The sequence below is a fragment of the Poecilia reticulata genome, chromosome 7 (genome assembly GCF_904066995.2).
Source record: "Poecilia reticulata chromosome 7, P_reticulata-male-v2, whole genome shotgun sequence".
NCBI lineage: Eukaryota > Metazoa > Chordata > Actinopteri > Cyprinodontiformes > Poeciliidae > Poecilia > Poecilia reticulata.
The window spans coordinates 11,208,856-11,223,910 of NC_088836.1; the positions used below are offsets into that span (position 1 = coordinate 11,208,856).

A 15,055-nucleotide genomic window follows, 5' to 3' on the forward strand; every position below is an offset into this window, starting at 1 on the left:
TGCCAAAAGGTTTTGGGGAGCAGTTATTCAAGAATGGAATAATTATTTTTTAATTAATTTGAGAGTATTTTTTAGCGAAGTTTTTTTATTCACAAATGTAAATTCAATAGAAAAATTCCTTACTTTGTGACTTAAAATTGACCTACTGAACTACTTTCAGTTACTATCTCATTCAAAAAAACTGTAAGGCATTTAAATCACTCAGTTTATAGCTTTAATTTATGTACATGATGTTGTAATAACCCCTGGCTGCTGCTGTTACTACTTTTATATGGTAAGATGTTCTTTGTTGTTGTACCTTGTTCTTTAAAAAAAGAGAGAGTCTGTAACACTCATCAAATCTTAAAATAAGAAACAGCAATCCACCAAATTTTGTCATGTTTGATGAAAATATTGTTTAAAGGCTAAAATCAGAAGTGCAGCTTTCTAGATGTAAACTATTCACATATATTTTGGCTTTGTACAATTCTCGAGAGATGTAATAAGATTTTGGTTCAAATAAAAGGTTAACATACCCAATTTTCTGGGTTTTGCAGGGAGGCATGGTATTAGGAGGAGACGTATATTTGCTTAAGGTCTCTTTGGCAGCTTGTAAAGAACTAAATATAAGAAGACGGTTTGTAAACAAAAATTTGAGTATTATGAATGAAATATCTTACATGGACCTGGGATTTCAGAATAAGAATAAATTGGTTAGATTGTTTCTCACACTTTTGTTTTGTCTTGTTTTAGAATGCTTTCAATAATTCAAAAAAAAAAAAAAAAAAGGTTCAAAAATCAAGTTTGTTTTATCATAAGCATCACATATCATTCATTATGTTTGGACAAATAAGCTCATTTTCATAGACATTTGCCTCCACGACACTGTGGCTGAAAGAAAGCACACTATCCCAGTCAAAACAATGGGTTAGGGATTTGGAGACAGGTCATCTTCAGGCAGATTGTATTCCAATGCAAAAAGTGTGTTTAGTAATTTGAGGCTACAATGTCACCAAAATGCAAACGGATCTACGCCTCTAGTCAACATTTCTCTTGTGATGTGCCTTAATTTGAGGAAACTGGACGGTAGAAATGTAGCAGAAACAAAAGGGAAGGTTCTATTCACAAAACTCACAATGATTACAAAAACTTGTCAGGCATTTGGATGTCTTAAACCGTTTGTTTTATGTCTATTACTGCACAATATTTTCACAGTTTTACTAAAAGTACATATAAAACATGAAGGTAATGCTGAGGTACTCTATGCTTTTGTCCTCGGGTCAAAATGACCGAGATTTGTATGTGTTTTCCCTATGCACAGAAAATGAGGACAACAGGAAGGCAGTGGATAATAAGAATGGCACCACAAATGGGCCATTTAGGAACAACTGGTTGATTTCCAGTTGCACTGCTTGTCCTGGGTTTGAATTACGGCCTTGGTTCTTCATGGAGTTTGTACATTTACCCCTATGGATGTGTGGGAAATCACTGAGTACTCCAGCTTCTTTCCACCATCCAAAAACATGAAAGTTGATTGGTTGTTGTCAATGCACTATGAGGGCATGAAAACCAGAATCAGCAAACAAACAAAACAAAAAAGCAATGCATGACCCCACCAGAAATATGTTTATTTACAATTCTTAACAACCAAAGTAGAATTTCTGACCAAAATAATGCGTGAGAGTAGAATAAAAGTGGTTTTCCTTTGTCAAAAACTTTTGCTGTTTTTTTTGTTTGGCTTTTTACATGTCTCCAGCTCATTTTCATGAGGGGAAATGCTACAGTCTCACAAACAAATCCAATATGCAAACAAGCTTCTTTGAATCAGCATTCCCTTGAAAAGATGCAAAGTATTCCTTCCTGTCACTGGAGACTTCTCGCCTCAGCGGAGGCCTCTTATAAACGAGTCCTGCTTCTTCTCATACAGGCTACATGAGTTTTGTCAGCAGAGGTGTTTGAGCTGAGTTTTGAATAATGTTTCTTACCGTCTTCCTCTCCTCAGGCTGGCTGATGCTGCAGTTAGCTGCTGGGGAGCTAGATTACACCTCTCAGGCTGAGGGGATGCAGGTCCAGGGTGACTTTTCCTTCGCAGGACTCTTTCCCCTCCATTACATTGACGTGCCTGCTAATGGTCTGCCTGCTTTGGTTCCATGTGATCAGTAAGCATTCAGTCAATACGTGTCTTCATTTACCACCAATAATTTTTTACTTTTTTTTTTTTAAATTTCTCTTGTTTATTTGTTTTTTTTGTTGTTGTTGTTGTTGTTGTTTTTTTTTACACTTTTCAGAGGAAGACCTAACAAACATGGGTTTCACTTGATGCAAGCCATGAGATTCGCTGTGGAAGAAATCAACAACAGCTCCGGCCCACTGCCTCTGCTGCCAGGAGTTAAGCTCGGCTACCAGATGTACGACATCTGCTCCAACCCAGCCAGTGTCCTGGCCACGCTGGACCTGCTGGAGCAGCAGTACCAGAACTTCAGCAACACTCAGAGAGCAGTTGGTGTGATTGGACCAGACAGCAGCAGCAAGAGTTTCACGCCAGCCGCTCTGCTGGGGGCTTATGTGATTCCACAGGTGGGAGTCTTAATATTTTTGGTTGTGCTCATGAAATTTACACAATTTCTCTCTTTTAAAGACCTTCATTGTCCTAATAAAAAAAAAAAAAGAAAAGAAAAAAAAGTACTTTTAGGATTTCTTAGTTTTTGCTTTTCTGTTACGCTTCGACGATTCACATAATTAGACTATTTTTAACACCAGACAAATATAACGTAAGTAAAATACAATGAAATTATGATTTAATTTATAATAGAGAAACAAGCTATCCAAACCAACCTGACTGTATGGGGACAAAAAACATAACTGGTTGTGCTCACTTTGATAGCATTTGCATTAATATGGAGGATGTTTTATCCTGCTTTTCCTTTGTTTTAATTGTGTTGCTTTTTTCCTTGATAAATTAAATCATTATTCTGTTTTTCCTCACATGGAAAAATAACAGTTTGATGATCTAAAATATTGGAGACCATCAAAATTAACTGTAGCAAAAATAAAATCTGCAAAGCCATTTAATATAATTTCCCACATCCCGATTGCTCGCTGTAGATCTCTTATGAAGCATCAAATGAAATGCTGAGCAACAAGGAGACCTATCCATCGTTCTTCCGCACGATTCCAAGCGACAAGAACCAGGTGGCAGCCATGATCCAGCTGCTGGTCCGGTTCAACTGGATGTGGATAGCTCTTTTAGGCAGCGACAATGACTACGGCCTGCAGGGCATGAAGAGCCTGTCGGAGCAAGCCCTTCACCACGGCATCTGCATCCCATACCAAGGAATCATCCCCACGGCCTCCGACGACACGGTTCAGACCATGAGGAACATGGTGGACAACATACTGAAAACCAAGGTGAACACCATCGTGGTGTTTTCAAGCAAGACAAAGTTCCACGACTTCCTCCCATATGTGCTGGAGAGAAACATTACAGAAAAGGTGTGGATCGGGACGGAGGACTGGTCGCCGTCCACTCTCATATCCGGGATTCCTGGGATCCAGACCATCGGCACCGTGCTTGGAATCTCGGTCAAGGATGCCGCCATTCCTGGGTTTGACAAGTTCCAGAAGAACATGGTCGAGATCTCAATGCAGCACGTCAACGGAGACGCCAACGCGACCCTCGGCGGTGGCAATGACTGTCTGCAGAGCACAGACCTGTACTCCCTCGCCAGGAACAACTTCTCCATGGATAAATATGACATCACCTCCTCCTTCAATGTTTATAAGGCAGTTTATGCTCTAGCTCAGGCTCTGCATCAAGCTCTTGACTGTGATTCCGGAGAATGCAGCGGGAGAAGTGTGACTCCACCAGAGGTAATGTGAAGCAAACATCTCTTGAGTAGAAACATTTAACCAACTGCTGAAGCTTCGTGTCTTTGTCCTCTCTCCTCTCCAGCTTCTGGCGCAGCTCAGGAAGGTTCGATTTTCTCTCAGCAACTCTTCTGTGTATTTTGACATTCATGGAGACCCACCCACCGGGTACGATATAGTGTCCTGGGTTTGGAGGGGGACGGACTGGTCTCTCAGAGTGGTAGGCTCCTTCACGCCGGACCCCATCGCCCTCACAGTGGATGCCAGTCTGATAGAGTGGCACGGCAAAGAAGACTCAGAATCGGTACGACCGACGATGTTTCTCATCTTTTAGTTGAAATCGAATGAGAGGCAAAAATAAATGGCAATTTATCAGAATCTATAGGCCCAGAAATTTCAGTCCGTATTAAATAAGTCAGTTGTGATTGTTGATTAGTGCTGGGTCACTCTTTAAAAGAAAAGAAGACAATGAATAAAATAAATAAATACCAAAATGATTAAAAATATTTATTTACTAATTTATCCTGGCAAAACTTTGTGAGTTTCAAGTTTCACTGCAAAACTTAAAAAATTTAAGAAACATCTCAACTTTAGCATCAAATAATTCTTTTCTTTTTTTCCAACCTCTTACTCCTGAAGTTGTGTCTTGTTTCATTTACATTTCTTCAACAAAGTCATTTCTTTTCTTTTCCTTCAAACCGTGCTGGAGGTACCTGAGTCCTTCTGCTCCCCACCTTGCCCAAAAGGTCACAAGAAGCTGCTGACAGGTCAACATGCCTGCTGCTTCGACTGCCAGGCCTGTCCCTCGGCCACGTTCCTCAATATAAGTGGTAATGCACAGACGGGAAACAGAAACTCACGAGAGTGAAGCGAGGTTTTAGTTTTCTGCATCATATCTCATTAATATCGGTAATCTCATTAAACAAGACGGGTCTAACGTCAACTAGTATCTGTTTGGCTGGAAAATTGTTTACATCTGATCTTTATAGAGTAGATAAATACATTTAGAGAGAACCAAAGCTAAACAAATTAAAATCTGTGAAATAGAAACATTAGCATCAAGATTAGTTTTCAGTCTTTTTTTTCTATAAAATTGCTATAGTTTGAGTGGATTGCCTTCATTTTTAAACACTTGGCAGATTTCCTGTTTAAATAAACTGTTCAGTTTTATTATTTATTGTACAAACCGAATACATTTACCTTTTCACTGAACAGTTGTTGTGTGTGCGTGAATGACCAGCAGGTGGCGCCGAATTCACACGTTATGTTCTGACACTGATGCACAATTAGACCAAAATTAGATCCTTCTTGAATTGTTTATGAAAATGTGTACAAAATAAGACAATGATGCTGATGCAAATATGCTTCTATACAAGCTCAACATTCCAGTTTTTCTCTGACTTTTTATGTTTTTTATTTTCTCTCTCTCTCTTTCAGACTTGACGGATTGTCAGGCCTGTCTGCCGGAGCAGTGGGCCCCCCCATCCAGTGAGGAGTGTCTGAACAGGACGGTGGTACAGCTTGACTGGGACCACCCTCTCTCCATAGCTCTCCTCTTCTTCCTGGCCACCTGCGTTCTCCTGACCTCCAGCACGGCCGTAATCCTCCTGCTCAACCTGAACACGCCGGTGGGCAAGTCCGCTGGGGGCCGCACCTGCCTGCTGATGCTGGCAGCCCTGACGGTCGCCGCCCTGAGCACTTTGTGCCACTTTGGCCGGCCATCCCCGGTGGCCTGCGTCCTGAAGCAGACTCTGTTCACCGTCAGCTTCTCTGTGTGTCTGGCCTGCATCGCGGTGCGCTCCCTGCAGGTCGTCTGCATATTCAAGTTTGCGTCCAGGCTGCCGCCTGCCTACGACAGGTGGATGAAAAAGCAGGGCCCAGAGGTCACCATCTTTCTGGTGTCTGCCACTATCCTGCTCATCTCGGTGCTCCGGGTGTCCGTCGACACGCCGCAGCCTTCCCAGGACCTGCAGTTCTACCAGGACAAAATTGTCTGGGAGTGCAGCAAAACCCTCTCCGTCGGCTCCGGCATCGAGCTGGCGTGCGTCTCTCTCCTCAGCGTCCTCTGCTTCTCCTTCAGCTACATGGGGAAGGACCTGCCGGCCAACTACAACGAAGCCAAGTGTGTCACCTTCAGCCTGATGGTGTACATGATCTCCTGGATGAGCTTCTTCACCCTCTACCTCATCAACAGAGAAACCTTCACCATGGCGGCGCAGGTGTTCGCCACGCTCTTCAGCGTCCTGGCCTTCCTGGCTGGATACTTCCTCCCCAAAATGTACATTATTGTTCTGAGGCCCCAGATGAACACCACAGCGCACTTCCAGAACTGCATTCAGATGTACACCATGAACAAAAACTGAAACTTGATAAAGTTTGTGGTTATTGAATAACCACAAACTTTAGTGCTTTATATTGAGATTTTCATGTGGTGGACCAGCACAAAGTAATGCGTAAATGTAAAGTGACAGCAACATTACACAGAGTTTTGATATTTTTTGTCAAAAGGTCAGGGAGAAAGATCAACAAAGAGACCATGACTTATATTTCATCTGTTGTTACGTTTATAGCAGAGATTTTATTTTACATTTTTTTAGTTGTTTTTTTTTAGTTTTTGTGTTTGAGTAAGATCTTTTAAGCTCCATCTTTTGACAGTACTGGCGTAAAGTAATAGACTAGAGCTTCGAGTTATTAACATATTAGGATGTTTGGTATGATAAAAATAACATTTTGTTAATCTGCTGAAAAATAGTTATTTTATGTTGACTCTGCAAGAAAGATAATGAACAGAAATGAATCTTGTAGACAATGAAGGGAAAATGTTGGGATGAAATTAATAAAATTGAATTTGGTCAGACAATTTTGTAAAAAAGAGTAAAATATGAAGTGTTGTCATGTGACTGACGTTCCTGTGAATCTGCCTGCTGTGCGATGAAGTGAGTTTATCTTATCCACCAACATCAACAAATAATTTGAACAAATGTACTCCTTTTCAGTTCAAGTCAGACATTTTTTATCTTCATTTTCTAGCCAGTGTGTTCTCAGAAACATACAGTAAGTTTCTGAGTGATATATTTTTTTGTTTTGATGTTAAAGATCACATTTAACATCCCAGCAATACATTTTGATGTTTCCTTTTGGGATTGTGTGTAATAGACACACAAAAGGGCAGAAATAGAAGGAGAAGAAGAAAGAAGATACGTGATTTTCTTTTCTTTTTTTAATTCGAAATGAAATCTGAAAAGTGTGGCATGCACTTGTGCATTTAAATTCTGTTAATATCTCATCTGTCACTGTAGTAAAAGCTTCAAGTCTGGTCAGCTTTAAACATTTTTTGTAAAAAAGAAAAATAAATAATGAAAAAAAAATGAAAGAGAAAAACAAATAAGCAAATCAACAGAGACTGGAAGTTTTGCCTTTGAACATCAACTTTCAAGTCTTGGAACAAATTCTACTTGGATTTGCATCTGGGCTTTAACTAGGACACATGAATGCACTTGATCTAAACCATGATTAGGGTTACGTCAAGTTTTTTGGAGCCTCTGACAGGATTACTTTGTATTTAGTCCCAGTCATCTTCCATTAAACTCTGACCAGCGAATCTGAAGAAAAGCATAATGCTGCCACCACCATGTTTCACTGTGGGTCTGGTGTGTTGTGGGTAATGTACAGCATTTGCTTTCCTGCCCGCAGTGTTCCTTGGTCTTCAGGAAGTTTTATGAACTTCATAGAACTGAAATTCAATTAACATAAAGTCACCTTAATCCCAACAGTGATTAAGGTGACTTATATATATATATACATATATATATATATATATATATATATATATATATATATATATATATATATATATATATATATATATATATATATATATATACACACTGTTGTTAATCACAACAGTGATTGCTTAATCTGTGTAGGTGTAGGTGTGTGTGTGTGTGTGTGTGTGTGTGTGTGTGTGTGTGTGTGTGTGTGTGTGTGTGTGTGTGTGTGCGTGCGCGTGTGTGTGTGTGTGTGTGTGTGTGTGTGTGTGTGTGTGTGTGTGTGTGTGTGTGTGTGTGTGTGTGTGTGTGTGTGTGTGTGTGTGTGGTTGTCTGTGTGCACTGTTGGCTGCTGTGTGCGAGGAGGGAGAGATGAAAGGGTCTTTTGTAGCAGGGAGGTCAGCACTGTTGACCAGTAGATGTGTGAGTAGAGCCCCAGCTCCGCTTTCCCACAGTCTGTCTGTCCACTCGCAGCCAAAGACCCTCCGTCAACAATCGAAGTGTGCCACGGCTGAACAAGCAGGAGTTTTATTGTCGCAGCGCATAAAGGCCGAAGCTGAAGGCGCTCTGGAGTTCACAAGTCTTATTCGCGTTTGATTCTGGTTTTAAAACAGAGGAAGTAAAAAAAAAAAAAAGAACAATATGATTTTTCTTTTAACTTTTGCTTAACTTTTGCTGTTCAATGCTAAAAAAAAAAAAAATCCCATAAACATATGGAAAAGGGAAATTTGTAATAAAAAAAATAAAGACTCTAAAGAGGTTTTTTCTTTTCCAGCTACAACTTTTGGCACCAGCGCTGTCAGGCAACCATGAATGAAATACATTTTGGGTACAAATTTCATTTAACTAACACTGCAGCAGATTATTCCACAGCAACAATTGACGAGTGAGTGATTGTAATCTGTCCCTTAACAGCTTCCCACTGGATGACACTGACAGATCAAGCTCTGTTTGGCTTTTCCCTGGACGCCCATCAGGAGATGCGGCCTGGATTCCCCTGAGTGGCTGCTGAGGGTGAGATAAGCAGCAGCTCCCGATGAGAGGCAGGCAGCACATCGGTGCAACGCCGACTCGTTTAATGGGGACGGTTTTATCTCTGCTGGTCACCTTGAGATCGCTTCACCTCTCTTTACTGATGGGAGTCCTGGCGATTCAAGTCAAAGCCGTTGCTGCAACACGTGGCTTTGTTGTGCTGATATCACTCTATGAACAAGAAGCAGCTCTTCCAGAGACATCAGAGAGAACGTCATTGCACTCCTCTGTCTACAGCAACGGGATGTCAGAATAAAGACGACATCAGAGTATTAGAGATTTTAGATTTACACACTACAAATGTGTGTTTGTTTTTGACCAGAAGAGTTATTTTATTTGTCTCAATCTCATTACAGATGCTTTAATCTCTAAAACATCTCCTTGTATGTGTTGAAATCAGACGGAAAGTGAAGGAATACTGGTTTTGTGTCTGGTTAAGTGTGTTGATTTGGTCCTGTGTTTTTAATTTTTACCCAACTAAATTGGGCTCAGCGATAAAAGCAGTTTTCTTTGTTGTTATTTTTTCGGTAAGCAAATTCTTATCTAAATTACTTTATGTGTCAAAAAACGCCATGCTAGCTAGCTACCAAGTTTGAGATGACAGTAGGAGGAGAAATAGGCCCACAGCATCACAGGTCCTCCATCATGCTTAACAGTGGGAAAGACACCATTGTGTTGCAGCTCTGCAACCTTAAGCACTGGAGATTTTTTTCTTTACCACCCATAGCAACCTGCTCACTGTGTGCAGCTGCAAGGTAAGTCTGGTTTCCGTGGCAGCTTAATCACAAAAGATGGTTTAATTTCATTTAATCGTTGTAAAACTGTGTTTTTGTTGAGAACAATTCTTTCTTACCAAGAGATGTTTTTTCTGGCTGAACAAATGTTAACAAAAACAATATTTTTATGGTGACATTTTTTACACATTAATGTATTATAACGGAAATTTGTAAAAAAAATAAATAAAAAATAATAATTTTCCTTTAGGTGTTTTTCTGGTTTCCTCCAATGAGGTTTAGATTTATAGACCTCAAATAATAACTGCACTCATGCTTTCTAAGATAAGAGCTACAAAATATAAAAGCTGACTCAATTACAATTTAAAGTTTGTGCAATTGAACAAAACCTGGTTTTCAAGAAGAATTTGGTTCCTCTCATGCAATCTATATTGGATTGTCATCACTTTAGTATAAATGCTGCCTGTTGCTAATTTAGTCACCTGAGGTGGAAGTCGTTTTAAATAGCTTATCCTTTGAAGCGACTATGCTAAATAGTTAGCATAGAAGCTTAAAATCAATTTTTCAACATCACAACATCAAGAGTGATTGCATCTTTTTTTTATTAATTGTCACACAAGCTTGAGAAATAAAAAAAACACCAAAAAGGTCAAAACCTTGAAAGAAAATATTAACATCAACATCCAACCAGACAATATCAGTACATACATCCACTTGTGGGCTAATAACTCAATAATTTGGCATAGAAAGTTTAAAACAGAAGAGAAATATTCTCAAAAAAAGGCTGTCAGTAACACACAGTGAGGCAGAAACACATATACTGTTACATAAAGCAGACCCAAGATAAACTCCACCGGAGTAAAAAGAAAAACAATCACATCACAACAAAAACAGAATGAATCCTCGGTTTTTAACACGAAGAAAGACAAATCAGGTAACAAGAGAGAAAGCACATTGCGTTTACTTGTCCATCAATGTGATGAGACAATAAATGAACCCACGCTGAAAGAGCAGGATGGAAATACATTTCCTACATAGTGAGGGAGCGGACGGCTCCCCTCAGGTCTCAAGAGAGTCTCTCTACCACGGCCTCCACACCGGGCTGCTGCTGTCCGGCTGCGTGTCTGGTCTGAGCGGGGAGCAGCTGCTGGCTCTCCGTGTCTGACGGAGCGTCTGCTCTGGCTGCCGCGGGACCTGCTGAGGTCCGGCCGAGGCCTCCGTGGCCGAGCCGACGGACAGGAAGTGAACCGAGTCCCTCAGGCAGCGGGAGTAACTCTGACAGAGACCCGACTGCAGCTGCTGCCTCAGGAAGCTCACCGTCATCTCCAGGATGTCGGCCTTCTCCAGCTTGGAGTTGGGCTCCTGCTTGTGGAACTCCTTCTCCAGGATGACCTTGAGCTGCTCGATGCAGGTGTTGATGCGGTCCCTGCGCATTTTCTCCACTATGGGTTTCCTTAGCTGCGAAGGAACGGGCAGACGGGTGAGAAGCCTGCTTCAAGGCGGAGGCTTCCGCTTTCAGAATCACAAACACAAACCGTTTTCTACTTACTTTTATGTTGTCTCTCTCGGACATCCTGAGGTGGTGGATGGAGGAGTAGCTGTTGGGGCAGGGGGACATGTCTGCAGGTGAGCTGGGGGTGCTTCTCGCAGGGCAACACGCTTGGCTCTGATTTCTCTGGAGGAGCTTGCTCCCGGTTTTATGCTGCCTCATTAGCATAACAAAGCCGCGCGGTTCAGGCCGGGCTGGGGTTCCCACACTCTGACCAGTGGGACTCCCAGCGCCACAATGGAGGACGCGTCAATAAATCAGAGAGAGAGAGAGCATATCTGTGCCTGGTGTGGTTCCCAAGATAAGCAACAGGTAATTAAAAGTGTATCAAGGGGTCATCTGAGAATTTATCATGTTAGATGGAGATTTTTTTTTTTTTTTTTTTGGAAAGCATTAAAAGAGATCATCATCGCAACACATTCTTTGAATATTTCCTTTAGAGTCTGAACTGTTGGGTGTGGATCATGTGTGTCTCTTTACCCCAAAACTCTCCAGTCTTCAGTTAGTTGTTGTGCCGCAGGTCACAGAGGAAATCTGCTGTTTGCCAGGCCTCTTGTTTTTCCCGTGGGTCTTCTGCAGACCCGGTGTCAAATTATAGTGTCCTCAGTTGGCAAGACGTGTCCCCCAGAGGGCCCGTATCACTGAATGGCCCCAGATGTGTGGCTGGCCTTGTGTGGAGCAGTCGTCCTCCCAACATCAGGGTGAATGTGTGCAGCTCCTCCAGGATCCTCTGGGAATGTTAATTGATCCTCCGTCGTGGGACAAACAGGAACCCTCTGTCTGAGTCCATCTGGGGACAATTAAGTCCACTGGCTTCTGGTGAAGAGTGTTTTCAGTCACCAACTATAGCTATTGCATATTTAAATATTTATAAAGGTATACTAGTAGAACCATAATCATGACATTATTAGGCATAATCTGCCAGTGTAGTATGAGTCAAATACTGTACCTTATTCATGTCCCGTTTATACTTTTATGACATTACAATCAGAAACTTCAATGTATTTTATTGGGATCTACTGTGATAGATCCATGTTATGTACATCTATAAAGTAGAATTAACTTTGTCATTTTCACGTAAAACTCTAAAGTTGTTCAAGCCACTTACAAATTATAAGATAATGCGGAGAAGAGGTGTGCTTTCTTCTTTGCTTTGACTAGGCCATTCTAAGATCTATTGTTGTCCTGCTGGAAGCTGCACCTTTTTGCTCCAGTGTCAATTATTTGCGACCTCTATCAGGTTTCCCTGTGCCCGCTAAAGAAAGACACCCTCACAGCATAATGCTGCCACCACTTGTTCCTCTGTGTTTCTTCTTGTTGAAAATTACATTTGGTATCATCTCACCAGTGCAACTGCTTCTCTTCATTTTTTTTTTTTTTGTGTCCTGTACAGAAAGCAGGATTTCTTAAAGCTCTCCGTCATCTCATCACTCTTCCATAAAAGGCAGCTCACTGAGGACATCACTAACAGATTCTCCCACACCTGAGCTGTGGATCTCTGCGATTCCTCCATGGTAATCGTGGCCTTTTCTGCCGTCTCTAAACCACGCATTTCTTTGAATCAAAGTAGGTTATTTTTAATAAGTGTCTTTTTCTTTTTGACCTTGTGTGAATTTGCCCGCTTCCATCCGTCCAGCTGGTACATCCTAATTTCCCCCCACTGATGATGGAGCAACAAGTCAAAGTGCATCAGTTTTAATGGGCCGCCATGTTTTCAGTTTTTCAGTGCTCCTTCCTTTTTCAGGTGACGGACTGAACAGCGAGGTCAGGCCTTCAAACGTCGGGTTATTGTTTTATAACGCTGCTTTAAACTTCTTTACAACCGTTTCCTTGAGCTGTGATCTGTGTGGGATGTTCGCCGTAGTTAAACTGAGTTTAAGTGATTCACACATGGAGTCTGAATCTAAAGTGCTCCAGATTAGTTTGAAAATCTCATCAAGATTTAGTGATGTGAAGAATTGTTGGTGCTTAAAACTTCAATGAAAGCACCAGCATGAAACTCCCAAGCTACCATTTCTCCTCCCTTCACGTTTGCTTTATATTCATCACATAAAAAAACGAGGCTACTGTCTGTTCCCGTCACACCTGACGTGTCTGCGCAAAAGCAGACCTTCCCCCAAAAGGTTCAGTGTCGCTGGAGCTCTTTGTCTGCAAGTGTGTGGGAAGATGGGCTCCCCTCCCACCGGCGGCCCGAGAACTCCGAATTCCTGCCATAAAATCCCGTCCATCACCGAGACCTGCGGCGGCGCGGGGCTGCTACCCATCAGCCATCTCTCTGTGAGTGTGGTATCTCCCGTTTCCCACACTCTGTGCCTATTCACTGGCCCTGAGACGGGGGACAATAGAAGTGTGTCTTGTTACACATCACATTAGCTACGGTGTTTGATCTCCTGTTGAAGGGGAAGAAGGGGAGGGCGGGGGGGTTGGCTTCAGCCAGGCCATCTGGCCTGGCATACTAGACCCTGAGAAAGTCTCAGGCAGGCATGCCACACTCTCCACAACTTCTGCACACTGAGAAAAAAGGGGGGAAAAAGTTGTGAAAGACTTTAGGAGCACTTGAGACATAATTCAAGCTTCGGGCGTCACACCGCGACCGGAGGAACAGAGGAAAGTGGAGCGTGTGACCCGCAGGGGCGTCCCAGGCCCATTTCTAAAAACACCTGTTGGAAAACAAGGACGGACTAAACAGGGTGTTAGCAATCCCTGTGAGAAATACTATAGATGGGACAATACAGAAATGCAGTGCTGGGATGTTTTTTTTTCTCGACTTATGGGTGTGTGGGTGTTTTAAAGTCATTTAGATCAAAAGTCTTTGGTTGTTTATTTCTGTCCAGATAAAGGATGTAGCTTAGAGGAGGAAGTGTGAGCCAGGCTTAAATTTACAGTCAGTAGATGAGCAAAACTGAGTGCCAGATGCGCCAAAGTAAATAAATAATAAGGTCATATTTTCTTCTTGATTCACAGACATTGCAGCATTCTAGCTACGGTTTCTCTCAGCCTCCTATTTTCCAGCTGAAAAGGCCAAACAGTTTGTCTACTTTAAGAGTTAAGCTGCAGCTTTAATTATTCGTAATGGTGGTTTTTCCACTTTTAAACGTCACATATTTGACTGATTTCCTTGACTGATCTGACTTCCGATGCCTGACAGTTATTACAATGATCATTTCCAACTTGTTAAAATAGATTTTTTAAAAGTGCCTTCTTTGAGGTTTAGGGACTTTTTGAGAATTTTTAGAGGTTTTGTGGGGAAACAAAAGCATCCCTGAATTGTTTCCACACATCCTTGACCAGAACACAAAGTAAGAAGAGACACTTTTGAAGCTGGCAACATGAATGACATGTTGGAGAGCGAAACTTCAACCCCACCAAGCCAGAGGCACCGTGAGGATCTGCATGGTGGACGGCTCCGGTAGCATTGTTGATCCCAAACATGCTAACAACATGTACCTTAGGTTAATTGTCGTGAGGCAGCAAAAAAAACTCTAGTATTCCTTGTTAATCTTTTTTTAATTGACAAATAATATCTGACATTTGAATTGTTTTTTTTATATATATACCGTCTTCTTTTGAATTGTGGCACTTAAAAGACCTTCAACGTACTGAAAGAAAATAAAAGCAAAGAGCTGACACAGAGGAAGAACAAATCTGACCATCAGACTGTTCTCATTACGTCTTCTATTGAAGTATCTCATAAGTTAATAACCATTTGATTTAAATCTCAAATTGCAGGGCGCTCCTTTTAAAACCCTCTGTTCTGTTATCGACTGCAATTCGACCTGCTGATTGTCTTTCAGGTGAAAGTTTGAGAGATGAAACAGATCCAAGTCAAGACAGCCTAAGGGGATTTGATACCTGGAATAAGTTGAAACACGCTTCGTAAAATAACGATTAAAATTAAGACAAACACCGATGGTTTCTGTGTTTAAAACTTCATCAGAAGTTGATTTATTTCACATTTTCAAATGCAAACTTCTCACAGAAGCAACACGAGAGATTGTTTCAGTAAAGCCTGAAGCGAGCATAAAATACCTTTATAAAAGGCACTAAGTAGAAGATGTGAAACATCCATTATGGGCGTCATAAACAGACAGGAAACAGAACTTCATTCAAATAAAAACCAAACATTG

General features: G+C 41.5%; 2 protein-coding genes across 2 annotated transcripts; one reads left to right on the plus strand and one right to left on the minus strand.

Annotated features, from left to right (window-relative positions):
- Positions 1-128: 128 nt before the first annotated feature.
- Positions 129-7,049, plus strand: tas1r1 (taste receptor, type 1, member 1). Its single transcript, XM_008413473.3, has 6 exons — positions 129-2,138; positions 2,268-2,556; positions 3,085-3,849; positions 3,932-4,150; positions 4,556-4,676; positions 5,284-7,049. The coding sequence occupies exons 1-6, from the start codon at positions 1,954-1,956 to the stop codon at positions 6,207-6,209; spliced, it is 2,505 nt and encodes an 834-aa protein (XP_008411695.3). The 5' UTR covers positions 129-1,953; the 3' UTR covers positions 6,210-7,049.
- Positions 7,050-9,959: 2,910 nt separating this feature from the next.
- her12 (hairy-related 12) lies at positions 9,960-11,956 on the minus strand. The gene is made up of 2 exons (XM_008413474.3): positions 10,929-11,956; positions 9,960-10,837 (listed from the first exon to the last, which is right to left on the minus strand). Exons 1-2 carry the CDS (start codon positions 11,094-11,096, stop codon positions 10,460-10,462), a joined length of 546 nt encoding a protein of 181 aa, XP_008411696.1. The 5' UTR covers positions 11,097-11,956; the 3' UTR covers positions 9,960-10,459.
- Positions 11,957-15,055: the final 3,099 nt, after the last annotated feature.